The 26,138-nt window shown below is 44.7% G+C and overlaps 1 protein-coding gene across 4 annotated transcripts in view; it reads right to left on the minus strand.

Annotated features, from left to right (window-relative positions):
- The window catches only part of adamtsl3 (ADAMTS-like 3), an 86,292-nt gene that overhangs the window by 28,512 nt on the left and 31,642 nt on the right, over positions 1-26,138 (minus strand). For all 4 annotated transcript variants that reach the window (XM_037488224.2, XM_062561662.1, XM_062561661.1 and 1 more), the window contains 2 exons: positions 7,467-7,594; positions 290-335 (listed from right to left, as the gene is read on the minus strand). In XM_037488224.2, the coding sequence (XP_037344121.2) occupies positions 290-335; positions 7,467-7,594 (174 nt within the window). The remainder of the gene's footprint in view (positions 1-289; positions 336-7,466; positions 7,595-26,138) is intronic.

The raw sequence follows: 26,138 nt of genomic DNA on the forward strand, positions 1-26,138 counted from the left end.
GTGAACGAGACTCAGCAGGAGCTCCTGGTGCTGAAGGGAACTTAGCAACGGGCCTGTTATAGAGTGCTCATAGGACAATTCTGTTCAGGCTGCTTGTCCCTCTGCGGACTTTGTGGCTCTTTAATCACGTCACCGACAGAACCACCAGGACCCCTGGAGCCTCTGGACAAGCGGTTCTGGGTCAAACTACACATTCTGCCATTTTATTTTAAAAAGGTGTCAACGTGCAGCTAAACCCTTTCTGGTTTCGTTTTTTTTCAAGTTTGAAATGAATATCGTTCCCACTTACCCTGTTGCTGCACGTTCTGTAGCGGATGTTTTTGCCGACGCAGCTTCTGCAAAGGAAGGTCAGGGAAACAGTGGGACGTGAAATAAAAACACACCACTACCAGCACAAGCTTCAACCAGAATCAAATATTGGAATAATCCAGCTGGAAGAGCTCAACATGTCAAGCAGATCTGAACCCAGACATATGCACACACACACACACACACACACAGCTTCAGAAAGAACCGCAGAAGGTTCCTTTCCCCCATGACAGCAGCCACATGCTGTTAAATCCGTTCTGCCTCGTTAGCAACAATAACAGCCGATCTGGGGGTGTGTGCTTTCCAGCACCAAAGCGCACACTTCTCCTGCCGCCTTACAATAACAGTAAGATAAACGGTTAGCAGCTCATTTATCCCCGGGGTGAAGAGAGCGCGCGTGTGCTCCAGGCGACGCTGCAACCCGCTCCGCCGCCTCAGAGTCTCAACAAGAACACAAGTGCTCACAGGCAAACCGCTTGTGCGTCTGGGGATGGGTGTAATGTGTGTAGCAACCAGAGCACATGGGAGCAATGTTGGAGAAATGATGGAGAAACATGAACATGTTCAATACAGTACGGGGACGTCAGGAGGCCAGGACGTACCACCAACATTTAAAATGCAGCTCATTCCTCAGTTCAGCTCAAATTGCATTTGACTCGCTAAAGTACAGAGCTTTTTTTTTTTTTTACAAAAACAACAATCACTTAAGGCCTCTACACTTTCATTTTGTCAATCGTTTAATGGACATTTGAATTTGTAAATGGTTTTCCTCCACATAGCATGACAGGTGGGAACATTGCGAGTGACAAACATGCACTCAACCACCTCGGGAGCTTGAGCAGGATTCTAAAAGCATCATTAAAAGGCACCTTTGGGCCTTGCAGGGGAGAACAGCCGGCCTGTACACATGGGACTCAATCACCAACCACTGAGTATTGAGTAAATACGCCTGTTTTCCACAGTGGAACCGGCCCATTGCTCCCCCAGGTAGCTTTTTAGGGGAAAGGATACCCATCAGGACTGTAGATCTATTCTAGTCATGGGCCCATTACGGCTTAGTGCAACACTGACATTTAAGCTTTATCTTCTTTTCGGACTTCCTGTTTTCATATTTTACAGAGAAAAAACTACTAAAGTGAGAGGAAGTGGGTCCCGGCAGGATGTCCTATTGAGTATTCTTTTCTATGGCTTTTCAAAATACCAGGTCATCGTCCTGGTTTTGTAATGCCATAAAGCAAAAGAGACATGTCATTCCTGATTTCCATCCCAATGATGGGCATGGAAAGCGTTCTAAAATATGCCAGTTATGCCTAAATGTATGTATAGAAAAAAATACAATTAAACAACGGTGTCTAGAATACAGGCTGTCTGAGTCTTTTAGACTAAATCTTAAAAATGAACATGTAAATACTAGGGCCGGGACTCAATTAAAAATATTAATCTAATTAATTAGAGGCTTCGTAATTAATTAATCGAAAATAATCACATATATTATACATACAAATATTTGACCTGAGAACAGTGAGAAGTAATTTTTTTCACATGGATTTTTATTTTTGTTCAACCAATTCCAGTGTAGAAATAGCATATTTAGAAATATAGTACTTTCAGAAATTCAGGTAGCCTATAGGTAAGTAGACCTTCTGTAAACTAGGTTTTTTTAAGTAGACCAATACTTTCAAGGACATTCAGAACATTGGTTATTTTTTCAGACGTGGTCTTAGTTACCCTGGTCCTTAAACCAGTCATCTGGTGCAGTGTGGGTTGGGTGTGGGTCCTTGTACTCGGAGTCGGGCCCTAGTAAATACACATGTTCATTTATAAGATTTAGTCTAGAAGGACACATGGAGCCAGCCCTTCTTGCCTCAGACTCAATCAGCATTGGAAAGCTATCATATACACATTCAGGTTGAGTCGGGAATCAAAAGATTTTTCTAATTATAATATCGCAACAGTTTTTGAAAACATCATTAAGATATGATAGATGTGCTTTCTGTTTAGCGATCGTTCAACAATTCATTTACAACTTTTATTGTTGAGGTTATGTCAGTAAATAACCGAACACTTCCCCAAAAATGTGAACATTAAACTGCAAACATTACTATTATTATTATTATTATTATAATAAAGAGACAAAGGATTTTTCTGCATGCAGGCTGATTCTGTTGTGGAGTGAGTCGAGTTGTGTTTCAGTAGTCACATGTTATCACTCCTTTGAGCGTCGACACAGACCAGGTCCGTTCTGTTCTCACAACACACGGGCCACGGCAAGCCGGGTCTGGGCTCGCTTCCCCTCGTTGGAGGACAGGAAGCTGCATGCGTTTCGGGTGGGGACAAAAGAAGACGTTGGAGGAGTCCATCCTGGTATTTGTGAAACACCGATGGTCATTTTTCTAACATTCAACTTCACAACCTACTAAATGGATTGTGAAAAATAAGTTGTTGTATAAACCATGTGTACATCTAGTATTCACTGCTAGGTTCATGGATGCCTGGGTACCCTTTGGACACACATAAATAATATGAAAATACACAGACAGACATATGTTAGCTTAGCACACATGTTTCTCATGTCATGCCTGCAGAGATGCATAATGCACAGTAAAGCTATTTGATTTGTGTAGCACATTCATCAAGGCAATTCAAAGTGCTAAAAAACATGTATTACATAAAACAAGCGTTGGTCAGAACAGTTAATTAAAGTCTTGAATCTGGATTTAAAGGGGCCGAGGGACTCGGCAGACCTGCAGCTTTCTGGGACTTTGTTCCAGATTCGTGGAGCAGAAAAACTCACTGCTGCTTCTCCAGGTTTAATTCTGACTCTGGGAACAGAAAGTAGACCCGTCCCAGAGGACCTGAGGGTTCCTGGCGGCTCATAAAGGTATCAGCAGATTAGAAATGAACTTTGGCTCTAAACCATTCAGAGCTCTAAGAACCAACAGGTTGGTTTGACAGGAAGCCAGTGTAAAGACCTGAGTACTGGAGTGATGTGATCCGAAAGCCTCACAGGAAGGCATCAAAAAGGCCTTCTTTAGGAGTGCTTGAATACCATCAGTCTTTAGGGCTTGTGTGAAGACACCTGACAGCAGAGATGTGTTTGTAGGAGATGAGCAGCCACTGACCCTGGAGGGTTTGCAGCATGTAAGGCGCGTGGCGCCGTTATTGTTTTTCGTTATGATGTCAGAAAAGTGCTGCTTCCAAAGTTCCAAATCATAATTACAAAGTCTGCCTTTCTCCAAGCGAGACGTCCAAGAACAAGACGCTGTCTCAAGCCTCCAGTCAAAACGTTCTCCAAATGCTCAAAGCTCTTTAACACTCCACGTCATCATTCATCCAGTCACCCCCCCCATGATGCTCATCAGTAACCGACATTTGCTCCCCCTTTGGCCTCAAGCGTCTTGCCCAAGGACACACGGACACTGGGCGAGCCGGGGACCGAGCCGGCGCCCTCTGACTGAAGGACGACGTACTGCCAGAGGTGGCCAAAGGTTAGGAGAGCCTTCACCCTCTACCGTGTCCTTTAAATGATCATGTTTGTTGTTATTGTTTACTTGGGAATAGTTTGAATGTACTCGTTTGTACATTCCGTACATCTTTAAATATGAACCTGCTGCATGAAGCAAGTACACAAGTACTTATCTTGTACACTGTGGGAGTTTATTAAACAAAGCTTTGTGAAGTCCTTTCTCTCTTCATGTATTCCATAAAGTCCACTAGCATATGAACACAGCAGCAGCTGTTCATTCAGGCTTTGTGCAGCGTTAACGATCACATGATCACGTGATGCCCTTCGACCCCGACCCGGTACGGACCACAGACGTTTCATCGCAATGTTATGGTCGCACATGACGGACACAATGTAAAGAAAGTCTTTAACCTCAAGTATCACCTGTAAGTCTTCAAATGGAGGATTTAATTAAGAACCGTGTAACTACATCAAGAGAAACGCAGTTGTGTTTCGTTGCTTTGATGTGACTGCAATATTCAATCAGAGAGCACAATTTTCTGCACTATAAAGAACAAAGATAAAGTTAATTTGATTTCCAGTTTCTTTGGACCAGAACAGAATATTTAATTTGACTTTTTTTTTTAATTGTTGACATCTGTGAAACCAATTCCATTTAAGGAATGTCTCAAGGAGAGGGAGCAGAGTACAGCTGCATTAATAACAGCTGTAATTAGGGCCCAAACAAGGCGGCGAGGCCCAAATGGACCCCTGTAGTCAGAGATCTGGGTCCATCTCTTCCTGACAAAGATTTAAAACCAGTTTACAAAAATAATTGAAGTAGCCTTTCAGTTTAAAGCAATTCCTCATTAAAGGGGAGCTTTTCCAGCTGAATTGGACTTAAACAGTTAAGTAAACATAATGTAAATTCTTTAAAGACAATGAAACAAATGCATGTTAAGTATGTACAATTGGCAACATCTGGATGTCCTTACAGTGGATCACAACTAATGAAGCTAACAGCACTAACAATGCAACCAGCAGTGTGAACGCTCACATGGGCAAACATGCACTAAAAGCACACGAGAAGCTGTGATCACACACACACACACACACACACACCATTCTGTGCTGAAGGGTAGCAGCTTCTGTATGTTTATGTTCAGAGAGCAGCTTTAAAAGTAATATCAGAGTAGGTTTATGAAATCACATTCCGTTAGCATGCTATTGTTCAGGATAACATGAGTCTTATGAGCTTTCTGTGAAACAGACCTGGTTCTATTGCAATCAGCATGCATGACGGGTAATAGGGGATGAGAGACTGATGAGAGTGTGAGTGCCGTAGCTCTCCACCACATACGAGCAACTCTTTGCCCCACAGGAAACCTTCAGTGGAGCGACACGGGCCCAGAGACGACAAAGCACAACCATTAAAGCCTCCTCCGGACAAACCACCAGAGGTGGGATCAAGTCACTGTTAGGCAAGTCACAAGCAAGTCTCAAGTCATTGCCCTCGAGTCCCGAGTCAAGTCGAGTCAAAGACAAAGCAAGTCCCAAGTCGAGTCACAAGTCGTACCATTTTATTTTCGAGTCATTTCGAGTCCTTTTATTATAGTGGGGACGGGGAACCCTGGGTGATGGTGCGCTGCCTCACAGACCTAGACTACGAAGGGAAGGGTAATGGTGGATCGACTGTGACTGTGTTATAGTGCTGTAACGCTCACCCCAATGCTGCAGCGTAAATAAGGAGGCGATGACTTGCAACTCCGCTGCATTTATTTATATAAAACAACTCAACTTTGGTCACTGTTGGCCGTCACCACGCCGAACGAACACTTCCGCATACACCCCCCCCAAAACTCGGGTTGTCTCGCGTAACTACAGCTGGTAACGGAGCATAACGTGAACACATGCAACATCTGCATAACTGATTAACTAATAACTTTAACTCAGCTCATCACACTACTTTAAAACGGACGTTGCCATAATGTTGGCGAGGATTTCCATCGGAGTCTGAATCCGGGTTCAAAAATCCCGATTTTTGTAACCATGAACGAGCTGTCTCGTTGATACGGTCAAATGGACTGCAGTGATTGGATGTTGTTCAGGCAGCGCGCTCTCTGCATACAGGTGGCGCACATTTTTTTAATGTTTTGATAAACAGAGCGGCGCGGTGGTGTGAAAATGTTTTCCCCCAGTTTTCATGGGAAGTAGCAAGTCTTCTCGAGTCAAAAGGCTCGAGTCCAAGTCAAGTCACGAGTCATCGGTATTCAAGTCCAATTCGAGTTGCAAGTCTTTGTACGTTTTGTCGAGTCGAGTCTCAAGTCATCAAATGCATGACTCGAGTCAGACTCGAGTCATGTGACTTGGACTCGAGTCTGACTCGAGTCCAAGTCACATGACTCGAGTCAGACTCGAGTCATGTGACTTGGACTCGAGTCTGACTCGAGTCCAAGTCACATCACTGCAAACCACACCTCTGCAAACCACAGGGCCGGTTTACAGGTCACATTACCTGCTATTTCTTGCTCTTGTTCACTACTATGAATTCTCAACTCACAGCCACATGGTACCAATTAAGAAGCAGGAGAAGGCGTTGGAGGTTCCAGCAGCAGCAGCGTGGGTGAGGACGCAGGGCTGCAGTCAGATAACGGAGACAAGCGTGTTGCCAGGAGGCCATAGAACAATACCACGGGGCAGCGTCTGAAACGGATCGCCTGTGATCACTTCCTGAACAGGCAGCACATGGCTGAGCAGAGACAGGCTCGCAATGAGAGCAGACAGTCTGGATGTGGCCTTTCAAAACAGCAGCGGTCTGAAAACCCACGCACTCGGCGCTTTTATCAGCGCGAGGAAGACACTGGACGCACCCGGTCCAGACGCTGTCTCCTTGGCTTCCGACAGGGGAGACGGCCTGGACCCCGTCTGAGCTTTGAGCTGCTTCTTTCCCTCTGTTCAATAAAGCTCGTTTTTAGTGACGTTACACTGTTCCCCCCCCCACTGATCCCTGCCTTTAATTAGCACTACGGTATCATCATAACTGATGGACAGCGTGGTGAAAACTACATACAACAGCTTAGTTGGGCCTTTGTGAGATTTCAAATGGACTCACAACAAATTAAGAAGAGATCAATGTGATGAAATGACATTTTAAAAGGTTATAGAGATCTTGATTTCAGTTTGTCCCCCGAACCACAGGCTTTGCGATTGTATTATTACCTATTTTTGTTTGCAGTCTGTACGGCTTAAAGCACCTCGAGATGCAGATGTTGATCTATCGGGCAGTCCATACACAATGACCTAGTAGTCTGAAAAAGATATTTCATCAAAAACATTCAGAAATTCTTCATTTACTGTTTATTCGTTTACTCAAATAGCAAAACAGGTGCCTTAGGGCAGATGCAGTCAAACCAATATGACTCTAAGAGTCTAAGTGTGAACGTTCAGACAACTGAAAACCATAAAGGGTGTGAGGCTGCACTGTGGCTTCAATCCACCTTAGACCAACCATAATCAATGATGTTGACAACCAACCTTTGGCCAAAGCATTTTCTCCCCTAATAAGTGAAAGGATCAGGCAAACGTCTATGCAGGATCCTTTGTGCTGTTCAGAATGCAGATTGAGCGTAGAGGTTTCATGAAGCAGGGATCACACACACACACACACTGGATGCATCTGCTTGGTTTCACCGCTCTCAGAAATGAGGCTCACCCTCCGTTGAGACAGCGGCGTAGAGAGTAGGAGGCTCCTCCGCCGCAGGTGCGTGAGCACTCACTCCAGGGGCCCCAGGCGTCCCAGCCGATGTCCCTGTCTTCATCGGAGCGAGTCATCCTGGAGGCCTACAGAAGGACCGAAAAACCCCCACAAATTAACACATTTCAATGGGGTTACACACCCAGTGGCTTCCACCCCAAGCGTGTTCTGACGTGTTTGTAGGAACGTTTCCTTTCCTTACAGTACCAATACAGAGAACTGCAGAGTGCACATTTTGAATATGTCCATTCATGACGTGATTGATTTATTTACGTGGCAAAAGCTGAGGAAAGTGTAACTCTGTCCCCAGAACCTCGGGCCCTCTCGCTCACTCTCATCCTGAACAACGTGGCTATTTGGAAAGAAATGAAACTCCCAGTCAACATGTAAAACATTGCATCTTTAATGATTGTGATATATTGTTAAGACTGACAGGTGTGAGAGCCGTGGTGAAACGTGGTTTGAGCTATAATTGGAAGCGGGGGAGGTTTTGTAATGATCTGAGATCACGTTTCATTTGAAACCTTTGGCTGTGACACATGTGGGTCCTCCTGGATGAACCTTATTTTGCTGCATTACTCACGCCATAATATTTCTGGAAAAAGCCAATAAACTTTGTCGCAAAAAGCTTATAATGGCTCTTATAACACTTTGTCATTTGGCTTTCATGAGGAAATTGTATTGTCTTGCCTGTGGCTGTTCTGGGTCCGGACCCCGTTGGTTGAACGCATGATTGGAAGTAGCTTTGGATAAAAAGCTGCTGAAGCCAGCTGAATGTAACACACAGTCCCATCAGAAGAGTCCCAGCAGTGAGTAATGGGCTCCTGAAACACTAAACACACGCATCGGTTTACCCTCCGTGGCCACTGAACAGCAGCAGAACCTCACCGTCCTGTGAGACACCCACCGAGCTGCAGCAGCCCCCCTGCCCCCCCCTCGTGTCTCAGCCCCGACCCTTCTCCTTTCTTATCAGCCGCGTTAAAAGCTCAGATGTAACAGCGGGGAGAGACTTTGAAGCGGAGAGGGAGTGATGGAAAGAGAGAGCCTTTTCCTGGCTCAGTGTCACAGAAAATAGGAAAATTGGCTTCCCTTGGGTCAGTGATGTCACCGCAGAGCCTATAGTGCCAAAGAAAAAGAAATTGCATACCCGGAACACGTGTGTGTGTGTGTGTGTGAGTGAGTGTGTGTGTGTACAGTAGGAAGAGGAGAAGTGAAGCACAATTAAATATTTATGGGAAATAAGTGAGAGAACAAAAGAACCAAACTTTCCAAAGTGCTTCCAAGTTGTGTCCTCCGACCTGTGCTGCGATGTCCTGGAGAAGTGTAACACGGGCCCTCTACCAGAACCTTGCTTTCCATGCGAGTTACAGCCAAAGCACAGGAACTAACTCTAATTCTTCTGACAGTGTTATTTATGCCTGGTCAACCAGAATTAACATTTCTGACATGCCTCCACAGGGCCCATTTCACCCTGCCTCCCAGGCCCCCGACCACTGGGCCACAGCCAAACTCTTCTCAGCCCCCGCCCCAGCCGATGGCGGGCTCCCGTTGGCGGGGTGGATGTGTGCGCGGCGGACTGATGGCAGAGCGCTGGAGCTCGGCACTCTCCCACTTTTCATTTCCCCCGCTGCACCCGAAGACATCCGCCAGGGAGGGGTTCGACCCGTCGGCACGCCGCCAGTGGGACGAAACCACCTTTTGTTGTCGGCCACCACAGACCTCCAACAACCAGTAACACCAGCAGCATGGGGGGGGGGGGCATCCGTCTCCGGCCCGCTGTGTCTACTGGCGACCCGGATGAGACCTGCAAGGCAGATGTCTCCATTCACGTGATTAAATGTCATTCAGAGATGTGATTGAAACGACATGTGTACAGTATGTAGTCATCAATTGTGCCCTACACTGGCACCGCCTCAGAGCCATTTGGTGTTAAGGGTCTTGCACAAGGAAAGGTGGATGTGGAGTCCTCGAGCCGGGCTCAGAGAACAAACACTGAGCTCGAGACTACAATAGTCCCCGTGTTGTAGTGTTGGTGCTACTTTCTATTACAACACCTGAACCCCGGACTCAGTACAAAGGGAGAATTGGTTCATTACAGCGACAGCAATTAAAAACGGTTTATACATCAAATAAGAAATAACAAGAAAGGACTGCAATAAGTCTCGTGAATGACTAGATGATGGAACCAAAACAAGGCCGAGAACTATTCCAATGGAATGGCACGTGAACTGTTGTGTTTGGATAGACATTTGCAGCTCGTTAAAAAGGGGAAATCTAGCATTTGCAGGTTAACGACAGACAAGCCATGCGAATAAAAAAAAAATAAGCCATTTCAAATGAATATGTCCTATATATCCGTTCATGAATAATATATGAACCCCCCCTGTGTACAAACCTTGAGATAAAGATGAAGCCGTGTGGTGAATGCGGCAGTGGAGAGAACGAGAACAGAAATATTCCTTATGAGCAGAGGTGTCAAAAGTATTCACATTCACTACTCAAGAAGAAGTATAGATATTCAGGTTTAAGAAGACTTTTGTAGAAGTATCAACTCAAGTGGGTTTTTTTGAGTAAAAGTATAAAAGTACTGGTTTCAAAACTACTTAAAGTATAAAAGTAAAAGTAATGCAAGGGAAACAAACTCTTAATGTGTGACCTCGCTCCCAGAACAAGTCAGTCTGTTACAATGTGATGGGAAGGTGCCTTCAGATCACGTGACCTGCCGTTCGGATGATTGAAACGAGGCGATAAAACAACAGTATGGACCCGCATGCTGTATGACTTCAATAAAACCAGGTCCCATTTTCCAGTGACGGCCAAATGACACGAGTCAGAGGACGTACACACACGCTGCTCCGGTCGCTGTGTTGTGGCAGAAGTTTGAAAAAAACATTTACGGCAAACCCATGGTCATCAAGATGCTCTTCTGCAGAAAAACCAATAGGATGTCTGGATGGTAAATGTTTACACTTCTCATCCAACCACAATCTAATTCACTCAATCCGGGTGAGGTGGTCTATCTGGATAGGTTATTTTAAAAATAGGAGAAACAAGGCTATTTTTTCAAATGGAAGGAATAGAAGTAAAAGGTCGTCTGAAAAAGAAATACTCAAGTAAAGTATAGATACCCAAAACTTCTACTTAAGTAAGGTAAGTATTTGTACACCTCTGCTTATGAGACCTTTTCAATGTTTACCAAGTTCCAGAATTTCTTTTTAGGGCACAGCACATTTTCTGAAATTGTACGTTTGGATTTATTTCTATATTCTTTACCCAATAATTTATCAACCAAAACATTTCCAACTTTCCTTTCTCCAACTTTGGGCCACTGTTGGGTGAATCCATTCATTTATTAATTCAAGGATTTATTTATTGATTCATTCCTTTTTTTTTGTCCAAAAACCCCAAATTGCATCATAGATTTGGCTCTCTGTCATAAAACGTGTACATGTTTTGTAAGCGCAGAGCCTATTGGGCTGCTCCGCACTCGATCTCCTGCAGACTTTCACAGATAGCAAACAGACTTGCATCATTTTCATCAACACAGGCGAAAACAGCCGGCAGCATTCATCTCACTTTGTGTGCTGATTTGAGAAATCTGCCTCCGCCCTAATTTGGATGAGAGTGCTGAATGCAGGATACAGTCTATTAGTTATGAAGTATGTTTAATAATATGCTCAACTGGCTTCCATCACTTCGGGTGATGTAATCCCTCGCCTCCATCCACATGTATTGTCGGTGCAAACTGACAATAAACTACTGTACAGATAATGTACATTTCAACTTTTTATATCTGCTGGAGTCCGTATGAATCTTCACTATCGAGGACAGGACACAGTGTCATGATGCCCCACTCAGCATCCCGACCTCATGCACCAACACACACAGACAGGCACTATTTACATGGCTGATGGAGCGTATACAAGCGGTAGATTAACCTTAGAGTCGTTTCAACTAAAGTAACAAATCCAAGCTCTCCCTGACCTCATATTTGGGGGGCCAGGAAGGACAGACCGATGTGCTCCGCCACTACCTTTCAGCTTGTATTATTGCTGTGAACCCCGCGGTCCCCCCTCCTCCCTGGAGAAAAGAAAAAGGGGGGCTGGTGAGCACACCTCCGGTAAACGTATGGGATTACTTTACTAACACATCATCTTTCATAAAAGTGGAACTCCACATTTCAGAGAATTCAAATGACCAGATTTGGGAAAAATACGATTTTTTCTGTTCTTTCTCACGGTGAAGATAGGCAACAAGGATCTGCTGGATTGCTTTGAGCGGTTAAATTCCGTCTCATTGGTTGGACTCTGGACTCATTAGAAACGATTAAGCTCATTCCCCGGCTGATCGCAGCAGAGCCCTCGCGCTGGGAGACCTGGCCTCCAAATGCCACGCACGGATGAATAAAAACGCAAGTCCTGATCAACAGCACGCCGGGGCCTTCTATACACAAAGCTCAGCTGTTTATCAAATCCGGGAGACTTGTGTTTACCGAGCGCAGCCAATTATGTAGAGCTGTGCACCAGCAGACGTCTATGAGACTCAATGACATCACGCACAGCAACAGGACAAATAACCACCGGCTAAAGATGGAATGGCTCTGGAGAGAAGCTGTATTGAATCACAGCGGCGGAGGTGTCACATGGGGACTTTAGGTGGCCAAGAAGCGGAAAAAACCCCCTCGATCTTTTGACCAAGTCCGTATCCCGTTATTGTGCGGAGCGATTTTGTTTAGAAGAAAGAAGACGGAAATCTGGGAAGCGGATCTCATCGGGCGGTTTCACTGACATTCATGGAGTCATCTAGCAGTCTAAAAGCATCCAAGCAGATGTTGAGCATTGTGGGTTTTCTGCCTGGGTAAGGTAGTCCTCAGCAGAGAGACAGCAGCAATGCTCATTCGGCCAAATGTTTCTGTCGGTATGCGTCATGCAAATCCTGCCCGCTGCCTCTCTGAGGGCAGAGGTGGGTGAGTCAAGGTGACCATCGAGCAGTCAAAGCTCCTACACGCCCTTTCCACTGATGGAGCGAATACACGTGCTGCCTGTGTCTCTGGTTTCCACTGCCCCCACCCCCACCTCCTCGGGGGGCTCAAAGGTCCAGATACTGTTGAGGGGAAGAAATCCTACAGCTGGTTTGCTGCAAGGCAAACATGGTCATTAATGTGACCGTGTTCTCTCTCTTCAAACAAACCAGACGATGTGGGTCTTATGCGTTCCTGCTCCCTGCTGCATGTGTGCTTCACCAGCGCCACAACGGGAACACGTTGGTAAAGGTGCACTCAGTTGTGTTTGTAGATGAAAACAAAGCCAGATCGATATTTTTATCGACTTTTGGTCAGAGACAGAAGGGCTCACCAAGGAAGGGCTCTGCTAGTAACTCCTGGCTTTGATTGACACATGTATTCTTTGTTTTGAGGCAGTTATGCTGCCATTGTTATTGAGAGATTTGTATCTTTGCAGTTAAAATTTAATATTAAGTTAAATTTCGTTTTTTTTAAAGAAATATATTGCACCCTGATCCTTTTTAAGAGAAAAAAACCCTTCCTCCTGGTACCTGGTTTACACCAGTGGTGTTAATCTTTTATACAGGTGTGCAGTGCACCTCTTCTTCTCTACAAACCATGCAAGCACTGTGGATATCAATGATGAACGAGAAAAAGAGAGAAAATGTACAACGCATTGTAATAAGCACTACAGTTTACTGCTAAACTACGATAAGTCCAAGAGCAGGAGAGAGGGAGTAAAATAAAAACGCCTCGTGGGCCAACAGGGACCAGGACTACACCACAACCCAAAGACTACCAACAAGAGACAATCAGGGACAAGGGAGACAGTCAGAACTACAGGCGAAAACCCACTAGAGCGGGAGGTGAAGTAAATCCAGGGAAACAAGCAGGAATCTCCTAATTAAATCAGTACATGAACCCCCATGTGACCGGAACGTCACTGTATCAGCTGTGAATCCAATGGACATGACTGCAACTAACTTTCATGGTTCAGATTTCATAAAAGCATGCACACAATATCCATTTGAATATGGAATGTTGATAGCCAATGGGAGGCAACAAAACTTCTCCCAATCTGCCATTATTCCAATACAGGCTATTTGCAGTAAATGGTATTTCATGTATTTTGCTGCCACGAGACCATCTCATTCCTCTGTTCACCTCTCAATAAGGGCTTTTTGTCATATCTGTACCCCCTGCAGAAGAATATCGGTTGCACCCACACGGCTGCTGACTCATCTCCTAAAGTGGCTCTAATTCTATCACGTGGAAATTTTCATTTTAACTGTCCTTTTTGTCACTAAAATGAACATTACACAGGGGTCCTTTCTTCTCAGCGGGCCATTGCTTTATTTCCTATTGCGAGCACGCTTTAGATGTTGCCTGCAAAATAGCAATTTTGCTCTTCATTGACTTTTAATTACATTTTAAATCCTGAGCAGCAAACAATCTTGCAGTACCTACCTGAGGAAATTAGCATTGAGCACTTGACTTTGAAAATGTCTGTGTGTGTGTGTGTGTGTGTGTGTGTGTGTCAGTATTTTCCTGTTAAAGTGAGATGTGGGAGAGCCGGAGATGAAGAGTGATCCATCACAGCCATTTGTGTTCAAACCCCAGTTGTAGAAGCGAAAATCTTCTTGAATATGTCTTTAATGAAAGTGAGCCCAGATCTCCCGTGATTTATTATCTCCATAAAGAGGGTTTGAAATAGTTTTAGGACAAATAAGGTAAGTATGCATAAAGTCTCCACAGATGTAACAACTCGTATGGTGGCTTCCTGTTTTATTTTGTAGTGACTTACATACAGAAGTGTATTTGTAGGAGAGCCTTTTACGTTCTGTTCCTCAACACCAGAGTGACCCTTTGTCATTTTCAAAGAAGCAAACATCTTACTAGTATTCCATGAGGTGAATATCGATGGTAATGCTGCAGTTTTAAATGGCCAGACCTGTGAGTCATTTGTAAGTAACTTCAGTGAACTCACTCCCTCAAAAACTCAGTTGAGCTGCTTGTGTTTTTGAATTTGAGCATGTGTAATTAATGTGTCTATATGTCACCAATGTGATGTTCGTACAGTTTTATCACATGTCCTCACACCACATAGCCTGGGTCCTGTATTTCACGTCTTTTAGTCTTGTTAATCTGACATAACGCCTCAGTGAGGGAGGCAGCTGAGCTGTGCGCCTCCCTTCCTGCTTTTCACTGCTGGAGGCTGAGCCAGTACCTCCGTCTCCCTGAAGGGGGCGTGTTGAGCACACGGGCTCCTTCTGCTGTCGTTGTTTTTGCATCACGTATTACAGACTGATGGCATAGTTAGCATGTGCTAGCTAAAACAGTCAAGTAGCGAACGTCAAGTGGCGAACGTCAAGTGCATCAGTCTTTTAAGACTGAAAACATACAGTCTGAATCGGACCGACCAAAGACGAGCAAATGTCTCATAAGACAGATGCTACTGAGCTTAAAACCAAACGCCAATTCTAACTGTTATTTTGATCACCGCACTGAAACAGGTACATCATGGCTCAATTCAGTATACCCCGTGACTCACTCTCAACCAATCAGAACGCTTGATTTCATCTACCCGTATTATAAAAGAGTACACGATACGGGATATGAAACATAACCAGGAGACAATGTGCAAGCAGCCAGTTGAATGGTGAATTCATGCGACTTTGTTGAATTTGTGAATCTGACTTTGAAAGAGTCCGTCCTCCCAGCCAGAAACCTCACCGCACGTCACTGCTTAAAGCCCGGGAAAAACCGTAAAGGGTATTTGTGAGAAATGGGAGGCTCTGACTGTGAATCCCTTCTCATTCAGGGGGAGTTGCTCTCATGTCGCCTCGGGGCAAGGACTCAGACACACTGCGCTGTTTTCTATCACCTCAATTATTATTTGAATAAAAAAAAAAAAACTTTTGGCAGAGAAAAAGTGCTCTGTATTTATTCTCTTTGTATTAACAGTGTAGGTTTGTCCCGTCATCGTACTGAGATGATTTCTTTTGTCTCTCCATGCCGAGTTCAAGAGCAGATGGCCTCTGGTCCCTGGGAGATACACAATTTAAATTCAATGCACAATGTGTTTGTTTTCTCTCGGTGAAAGAGGAATGCACGTCTTTGTTAAACACACCACACGTGGACGTCATCGGCGACCGGAGAATGGAACTGCCCTGGAGAAACAGCTGTTCATTCCTCAATGTTGCAGTGATTGGATCTTATTGAAAATCGGTTTATTGATTTCATTAACTAATTCATACAGTGATTGACTTATTTGTCCTCACTACTCTCCACTGTTGTTTCACCCCAAAGTAAAACAACTCCATCCTGTTACCACTGCCGATTAGGAAATTGTTCTTCTCCAGATCTGCAGGCCACTGTAACACAATTGCATGAATGTATCGTGGTATGTATATATATATATATATATATATATATATATATATATGCACGTCTTTAGGAATGTCACATCTCTAGGAATGTCAATCAGACAACAAACTCTGCTTGCAAGTGAAAAAAATGTGTCCTGTGTCCTGTCCTGTGGATGCAAAATGAAGTCAGATTATATGGAAGTCTATGAGAAACGGACTCTACCTGTCCCTCTATAGTCAACGTGGTGGGCTTTTAATGAACTCATGGTCTCAACCTCTAGCTTAAGGTCTCCTCAATAGAGTGGTTCTCATTTATTAAGTTATGGTCCATTTAAAGCCAAAAGCTGAGTATGCTTAAGTGTGTGACTGCCATGTAACGGTCACTACTGGCTACGAAAAAAGCCATGGCGGTGAGGTCCGCCATCCAAGATGGCCACGGGCGAGTCGTCGAACTCAAGGCTTCCGAAACAGCACTCTACAAACCAATTGTTGACAATGGTATCAATAAATGGATGCACGTATGTGTGTAAGCATGTTGCTAGACAAAAGGCAAACTAAAAGAGGCCAACTACAACGTAGCGTGTTGGAGCATTAGGCTTAAGGAGCCTAGAGCTAAAGAGGAAGTGTTACAGTCAACATGCATTACACAGTAATGTACAGAGTTCAATTCAAATCTGTTGAGTGCGACCTGCAAGGAAAAAAAGCCTTTGTTTGGCGCACAGTTTAGTTGTTTGGAACAGTTACAGCAGCGGTGACTAAAGTCCTAGAGATGTGCTCTCGTTAAATAAGGTTTGTTCTGCTACTTTTGATGGCAACACCGTGTGCTGCTGTCAGGGCCTCTTTTCTGGGATTGGAACCCATTCCTAATCCCTGGCTGGAGTCCGAGCCAATGAGAAGGCAGGGCAGTCAAAGCACCAGCAGGAAAATATTTATACAATTCCACTACAATCAATCCATTGTTCCTCTCTCCAATTTAATCACTAACTACCCACCAGCTTTGGCTTCATTCTTTTCAGTCATTCAATACTACGCTGGAGAAAAATGTTCCTGATTGGGCCAAAATTGAAGGGCAACAGGAAGTGCAAAACATAAAACTGGAACCGGCCAGCATTTGATGTGAATACTTTCCCAGTGAGTGCCCTCCTCCTTTTCAAAACCCAATGTCTATCTGCTGCATTTGGCCTTCACACGCTGCTCTTCGGTGAAGGATCGGAGTCACGATTGAGATGAGGTTTTACAACGCTCCTGATGGAGGGCTGAACTTTGCTTTGACATGACTTCTTCTCGTTTCTTAAGAAATTGCTTTGGGATTTAACAACAACTTCAATGCAGATTCACATTAATAGGTTGTAATAGGAGATACAGGAGTTTCAACAAGGAATGAAACTCAAGGATAATTTCTGCTCCCAAACAATATGCCACTTGAGCAATGTGAAGTGAGATCAGAAAAACATTCACCTATACCAGTACACGCCACTGGTATACACCACCAAACAAACGAGGCTTAGGGACTTAGGACGACTTTTCAGAAAAGCGTTGGGTGACGTTTTGACAGCTGACCAATCAGGACGAGCAGTGAAGGTACTGAGGTTCTACCTTAGTTACCGGTGCCCCCAAAATATACCAAGATTGAGAAGCTTGTGGTTGGGGTTTCACAGAGTAGATATATGACATGAGTCACAAAAGATACAGCAACACACGTAAAAGAGTCCATCTGGGAACAGGAAGGTAGATCTTTCATGCACCCATAAGCAGCGCCTTGGCTGATCACCAACACCCTCCTCCTCCTCAAAGCAACAAGTAATTGCATTTTATTCACCATAGTAGCTGGCTAATAATAGGTAGTTGATAACCAACTAACCCTAACCATGGATTACATGTAACGAGGATTAGCTCGTTACTATAATAACATAGTCTGGGGTCAGCAGGCAGGTTTCCACATCACTGTTAAACCAGGTCTCCCTTCCATCAAACACAGCAGTGTTTCCCCTACCATTATAACAGCCCCCTCCCCCCCCTCGAAAAGGTGTGAAAAAAAAGTATAATTTTTTGTTTTGTTATTTTTCCATTCACAGCTGTTCCACACATCAGTCACCCGACTACTACCCCCCCTCCCTTTAACCTAGAGGAAACACTGCAGAGGTATCAGACTTCAATGAAATACGTTCAGCTACACAAGTTATTGTTGATCTGGACTCATTAAGCAACCTGAACCAAGAGGGCGGACTGACTTGAACTCGTGCTCCGGACTAGAAGAAGTGGTCACATGACGTACTCAACAGTTTAATAAATACACCTCTTGGTTATGTACTTTATTGTATAGTAACTTTTTATTCTTCTGAGCACTTTGCACTACATGTAATCACTGACATGCTTATATACAAGTATGCATAGATTATAACGCATACAAAAAAATGTAAATTTCATCCTGTTGGTGGAGATTACATCGAAACCATCATTTAACCTTTCATTATTTCAAATATGGATTACCTTGAAATGGGTAAATAAGGTGAATTACAGCGTGTTTAAAGAATTCCTATTCTCTTCAGACCGAGGAAATTATCAAACCTTCTGCTGGTTTCAGCTAACATTTTAAGTGCACCAGTGAAACACACCGTCTCTCTTTACAGAGCGAGAGGGAGAAGGAGGCACAGCCATTCTGTGCATTTGGGGCGAGTATTTCTGATGAGCACCAACCACAGAGCGCACATCAAAAGAGTGCCGGCAGAGAGCGAAGGGAGAAAAGGAAATAGAGCTGCGGGATCAGGAGGGAAGAGAGTGGTGGAGAGATCACAATAGTACGAGTGGAGGAAATGAGTCCCGGGGCCTGCTGGGCAAATGATCAGAACCCTGCGCGGTCCGGCTCCCTCTGATGAAGCTCCAAAGAGACACAGTCTGACACATGGGAGGACCCACGTGGTGTAACCGCTCATCATTTACCGTGCACATCCAGTCCGGATCTCAGGAACTTGTCCTCACTTCTCTCTTTTTTATTGTGAAAGGTGTTTTTGATGATGTAAACAATTGTGAATGGGCACACTACTTCACACCTGTCTGATGTGTAGAAGAAGAGTATTTTCTCCTTGACCTTCAGCTAGTTTATTCTCCTTACTTTGCTATTGGACCTGTGGCCAGTATCTGTCTGATTGGTCGCTCTCGGCCTCCATGAAGCTCCTTGTGATTACCGGTAATGCAATTATGGAAAGGCCACGTACCTCACGCCGTAAGTGTCATTGACTTGAACTATGACACACATGTCCAGATAAAAGTGGTCTGCAGAAAAAATGTGCAGATCCACCCATTAATCCAAGAAGGGAAGTGTCCAACGCTCTTATTCTTTCCTGTGAAAGTTGTGCGGTGGATCTTCAGACTTCAAGCTTCTGCAGGACATGCCTCAAAGAAGGAAGAGCAACCTTAGATTTCACTGTTGGTATATTTTTTAAAACTTTAGGATCCAAATGATAAAATTAGGCAATTCATGTCATGGTCCTGGGAAGTTTGTATCCGGAAAAAACTAAATGATCCGCTGTGTTAGCAACGTCTTTTTACTAACGTAAGTCAATGGGAAAACATCTCTAGAGGCCATATGGTATGCAGATTAGATTTTTGGAAATTGAGCTGCTTCATTGAGAAAAAACCTTGAATGCTATATTGGTATAGACCAGGAGTCCCCAACCTGTTTTTCCCCTCACAGACCGGTTTCATGTTGGAAAATATTTCAAGGACCGGGCTTGAAGGTGGCAGATAAACACAATGAAACATTTTTCTAGAAAAAAAGGTGATTCATTGTGCGGCCGCATGGTTGGGGACTACTGTTAGAGACCATATGTCCTGCCAAATGTGAAACTACTGCATCTCTCTAGCCCAATTATTTGGGGTTCCTTCCCTCTCCCTAGTTCCCCTCTCTTTTAACTCTATCTTCTCTGTGCTGGCAGACCGTACTCTTTCACTGGCACATGCTGCACCTTCGTCAGCTACAACTTGAAGCAGCTAGTTCTCTTACACCATTTGTAGCTATACCTACAAAAGGTAATGGACTATGATCCGTAAACAATCCACTCAATCATAAGTAATCCACTTAATCTTGAGGTAGTACGATGAGCAGGACAGTCAGCATATGGAGGAGGTCACATGCTCTTTTTATACAGTATTATTATTGCCTAAACAGGGGCCCCCACGGGCCCTGTGACATGTGACTGTGTAAAAAAACATTCAAAATACACACTGTGCATACCACTTTTCACAAGATATCATTTAAACAAACTGCTATAAGCTCTCCCAGCTCCTGGGCTCCACATCTCCATAAAACACTCCAACCACTTAGTTAAGGGGATTTAAAAGAACTTTGAAAGACAACAAGCTGAGGACTGATATGATTAGATAGTTGTAGAATTATCTTCACTTCATATACAGGAAGTGAAAAACAAGCTGTGTTCGTCTGGTCCTTTGATGTAACACCCAGCATTGGGTGTTACAAGCGGAGGTGGACAGCCTCCAACATAGTGATTCACAGAAGAATCTTCCAGCTATTAGCTATTAGCTATTATGGGATGTGAAGGCAGAGGACAGAAGTGTGTATGTGAGAGAGGTGGAGGGGTTGAGAGCAGATAGAAGCAGGAGGAATTGTCACCAGGGCACCAGTTGTTATCTATTAATGCCCAGCTTCAGCCCGACACCAGATTACCAGAGTGTCTGCGTCTGCAGCACTGATCCCACATCGCAGGTGATGTCAGGCTAACTTGAACCAATCCGTCACGCAGGTGAGCACACCAGGGGTCACAGCGCGAGTCCCCAACGACCCTCCTCTCTTCTCCCAGTCAGTGTTTAGCGACGTTCTGCAGACACGTGACTTCATTTCGTCACGCGAATAACAGGAGATCGTTGGATGCAAAGTGTTAATAAGTTCTGTCACACAGTAGAACAACTATATGCTCACGTGCCTAATGCAGCTCTTCTGTGTAGCACTAAATAATAAATATTACTATTCCCTAAATTCCAATCATCCCTTTTGGTTTTTACATATAGAAAATACTGTATTTAAACAGTTAATATATTGTTCAATTTGAAGAATTTGCTTTGGCAATAAAAAAATAAAACGGGTTAGCACCCATATGGGAAAAAACCCAAATGATATTCATCCCTATTCAGTACGGAACAGAAGCAACAGCTTTTTAACCCCCCCCCCCCCCCCTCACTTGAAAGGACAGAATGAACCCCAGACTCCTGAAATGACCCCTTTTATTGGACACGTCTCTTTTCACTAGCAATGCAATTATACCTGCTCTGAATAATTAAATGGAGGAACCCGGCCTAATGCAAGAGCTCCTTGTTATTGACTCGAATTCCGTGCCTCAGCTCCATAGCAGGTCGGTATCCCCGTGTTGTCACTCAACACCTAATTAGGAGACGCAGAATGAGGAAATGATGCCGCCCTGTAGGAACCAGTGGAGTTACCCAGTGCAATCTGTCACTGGGCACATTAGCGCTGTCAAAAGCCAGTTACTCGACATGGACCATGTTTACTGCTGCTTTAGCGTGAGAAGCAACACCAAGGCAGCTACGGGCAGTGAAGCCCCTCTCCTTCACGGTCCCGGGTCAGGCGGTACCCCCTTCTTCAACTCGGCCGGACCCCCCAGGAAAAAAAGGTTCAGTGGGATGATTCTGCACATAACGCAGTAAAAAGTGCAGCCTCCGTATAATAAGGGAGGGGTGAAAGTTTGTGGAGGTGGATGTGTAATGAATTTGACCTTTATGCAGCCTGTGAATACACTTTCACTTTGATTCATCCTAACCACAATCTCACAGTAACCTCCACCAAACACTTGAGTTGCTTAGTACTGTGGCTAATACTATACTCTTTATAACCATGGTACTTTTTAGCAATTGAACCACAAGTGAAAAATGTTCCAGTTCCACCCAACAATGACCAATAGAAAGTTCAAGTCCTCCTCCTTGTCACATTTATGAAACATCTTGTGTTGCCCTTTCACTAACGAGCCTGCGAACGTGTTAGGGCTGTCACGCACAACATGGTCCGCCCCATACCCCCAAACCCACGCAGCCTTTTAATCATGGCAATGTACTGTGTAAGTCACCATGATTCAAAGGGTACATGTTGGTTCGAAGAACATCAAGGCTGCCTCAATGTAGCAGCACACACATTCCCTCACACAAACACACACACACACACACAGGCGCACATATATTTAGCATCTTGATTCCCTCCCAGTGCGGCTGCAGTGAGTTATCGGGTGCAGCAGCTGGTGCTTTGGAAACACAGGGATCGAGGATAAGGGAACGTCCGATGAGATGCTGCAGTCCGGGCTGACAGCTATAATACCACAGCAGCTCGGCAAGAGCACTTTAGAGGCCGACAAGGCACAGTGGGGGACAGCAGCAGCATAAAAATCAGGGCGGTATTATTGCGGGGGCCACTCCCCAGACCGCCGGGGACCGCGTGGAGCTGCAAATGTGAGCGCGACGGTTGTGTTGCTTCTGAGAAAGATATTAAACTCCCGATTGCTACTGTGCAGCTCCTCAGATCACATATTAGTGGACCGTGGTCGCACTGAATATCCTATAAACTCAAAGACTGAGTCACATGACCAAGTGCATTCAATAAAGGATAGGTGTGACTAAAATACATGTGAAAAGATGAGACTAAGAGACGCAAAAGAACAAGCCAAGGAGTAGCCTTTGACAATGTAATGATGGCTTGAGTTGCTCGGATCCAGAGTGTGGACGTGGTTCTTTCCTGATGAGCTTTGGTTTGACTGTTGTTCTGTTTGTTTGGCTTCCTGTGGCTGGTGATCTGACGGAAACAGAAGGTTCAATCTGACGGACTCCATCAGACTCTATAAACTCACTCTGAATAATAAAACCAGGTAAAATAATAACGGTTTAAAAACCCTCAATATGACAAAAAACAGTCAGACTCAAAGCAGATATACTAGTGTTCATGTAATTGTCCTCAGTGGAAATAATTTCAATACGAGTGGGCAATAGGACAAAGTCTGGACATAAAACGACTCTAGTCTGTATTTTCTGTGGCATATTACTAGCTTGCCGAGGCCAAGGCACATTGTAATGGAACACCTCGGCGTGGTGGTAATGAGGTTACTGCGGTTGGAGCCCAGCACACAGATCATGTGGTCTCCAACAGCCACGAATTAACACAATTTCATTATGTCTACATCGGAAACCTAAATATTAGCGCTATTATGTTTTGGGACCATTCATCTCCAAAGCCGTTGCTGCAGTCAATCCCAGCCGGGATAAGCGGCTTTGAAGATGGATGGATGCATTTTTTTGTGGACTTGCATTTGCAGTCAAAAGGTCCTCAGCGCCTTTCTCACTGGAGGGGGGGGGGGGGGGGTTATTGGCCGGTCAATGTGTTTTTCCAAACTGAATATTTTGTCCCAACTGCTTTCACACAGAACCAATGTCATTTATGTGGTCCGGACCAAACACAAACTCCATTACGCATCTCGACCTTGAAGGAGGAGCTTGATGTCCGTTGGTAAATTTCACAATAAAAGCCTTATAGCCATTTTTACCTGCTGGAACTTCAGTTGTTTGTTGGAAGAAAACTCCATAAAATAAGCTTACAGTGGTTTAGGCTGTACAATGGTTTACCTCGGAGACCCCACTCTGGGTCAGTAGAACCATGGAAGTTCTATCCATTCAAACGTCTTGTTGAGCCAGTTTTGTTGTTTATAATTCTCAGCCGTGGTAACCTTCCCTTGAGGAAGTCCTTGGCTCTACATCTGGAGATAAAAGTTGAGGAGGCTTGACTTGGTGACTGCTAAATGTTGAAATATGCAATATTGTCCCTATAGTTTGGTCTTTATGAGCTCCGCTGCACTAATGAATAATTAAACATACACAGGATATGTTTGTAATTTCCGACACAATGAAAAAAAAAAAATGAAATAAAGCTGAATTTGGGAGAAGTTAGCATCTTATTACAAAATGGATCTAGTGGCATATAGATACGTTTAGAACATTTCCTCTCCACATATCACAGACTCCCTTCCCTGCAGTTTGAGTCAAATACCTAAGATAATTACCTCCATCAAGAAGGTTCTTTTTTTGTTGGACTGTTGGTCAGCAGGACTACTGAGTATCTACTAGCCATGTTTCTGAAGAGCTTTGTGGGATGCTGGAGCATGGGCCAAGGAAGCACCCATTCAATTCACACAGTGGATACACACATTTCTTTTACGTCTGTGCTCATCCAGTGCCTGCATTCAAATGTGTTCATGGGATGTTGAAGATGACTTTCAAGTATCAAACGGCAGTAACTGCTGTGAAGAAGTTTTAAATGACTTAAACCAGGGGTCCGAACTGCAGCCCGCCATCCATTTTTAATCAAAATGTCAGTATCAAAGTCTAAAAATGTAATGTATATGTATCGCACTTCTTAGTTGAACACAGTTGTGAAACTTTACCACAGAGACTCTGCAGCGTTCCTCTCTGATGTGGATGCTGAATACCTACTCTAGCACCCAGAGGTGCTCCGCGCTGCAGAGGGTTTATTCCCTCAGATCAAATATCGACACGTTTTTGTAAGATCAGGGTGGACCTCTCCATGAGGTCACTGACCCTTCATGGTGGGCAGACCTGACTTTAAATCATCCCAACACGCCGAACAAGAGACTACAGGGCAAAGAGCAGCTGGTACCACGGCTGGATGCACTCATGAACGCATTCTGTGCTCCGTCTCTTTGAGTCACAACTGTGAGCCTTCACCGCAGCGCACTGCCCCACGCTGCCCTGCTAAAATGGGGGAATATGTGTCTGAATCCAGTCAGCGCCTTTTCAGTCATGGAGAAGGAAATCACACGTTTGCGGCTTCTTTTTCACTGGATGCAGAAGAAGTGGAAGAGAGCAATTAGAACTGATTGAAATTCAGTGTGACGATTCTCTGGAGAATCAGCATCAGCTTCTCTCCCTACCAGACTTCTACTGTTTGGAGAAGTTTCCTCTGATGAGACGAGCAGACAATTTCTCTTAATGCTGAACAAAAGCAGACTGGGAACCAGGATGACCGACAGCATCTCAACCACCAAACTCACTCCTGAGCTGCCAGCGGTCCTCTGGACCAAAGCGCAGCATCACTGCTCCCACTGAGTGCAACATTCTTCCCACTCAGCCGCGCGAGAGGAAAGTGGTGGCCGGGACCATCGGCGCGTCAGAGGCTGGTGTGCAGTGCATTCTGGTACATGTGGGCACTACCTCATAGACATTTTGCAGGTACTCAGTCGGAACCTGTTTAGTCTTTTTGGTGTACAGACGTCACAATCGGTAGGGCATCTCTCGATCTGGACCAAAGTCTGCGGGTCTGAGATGAGCTACTGGTGTGAGGAGCTCCGGTCTGTCAGCTGTGGAGCCCTGCAGACCTGTGCAGGAGGTCTCACCCTGACACAAGGGTTTAGGAGGGTCAAGTGGAAGGCAGTTAATTGGTCTCTACTGGCATGTTGAGCAGCACCCCCACTCATTGCACACACCAGGTACAGCCTGCCCTGGCCCAGTCCCATCTGCACCACTGTGCTTCAATTAGTGGTGAAGTTACACCCGCTGCCGACTCACATTAACATGCCGATGCTGACAGAAAGCAAAGTGTCCCACTAACCAGTTCAGATTGCTGTTGGACGTGCCAGCTGAGTCGGTTTCCTCGACTCGCACGCAGATTGTACATGTTGGAATAAGTCCACATCACAGGAAAATCAGAGCAGAGACCCCGACGAGTCTGTTCTGTTGGTTTGAATGTTGGCCCGCTGGCCTAATTTACATGAAACCTGATGGAAGGGTTAGGCGTGGGAGAAGTCGTAAAATGTTGGAGCAGATCTGAATCACAGGGCGGATGCAAATTGTTTTTCACTCATGGAAATGGCCTCGCCGGAGGTCTGCACTCTGGAACCTTCTAGTTATTTATGTATTTATGAACCTCTGCACGGAGGCCTGGCGCTTCAATTCTCTGTGAGGACCACCGCTAAAAATAAAGGCACTTCTTCACAAGAGCATCACGCACATTCAGCCAGTACTGAGTGATTGTTAAAGAAGCACAACTGCTGGAAGATAATCTATCGAATGAGAAAAAGTGCATCAGTCGTCCTGGCAAATGATAAACATTTAGTATGTTTTTCAGTAAGTAGTAAACTTCCTATAGGACAAAGAGGACAACGAGGACAACCGCCAAGAGGACCTTACCAGAAGGAAATGAATATCAGTTTTTCCCATCGGTACATTGTGTACTTG

This window comes from Pungitius pungitius, chromosome 4, assembly GCF_949316345.1.
Source record: "Pungitius pungitius chromosome 4, fPunPun2.1, whole genome shotgun sequence".
Taxonomy (NCBI): Eukaryota; Metazoa; Chordata; class Actinopteri; order Perciformes; family Gasterosteidae; genus Pungitius; species Pungitius pungitius.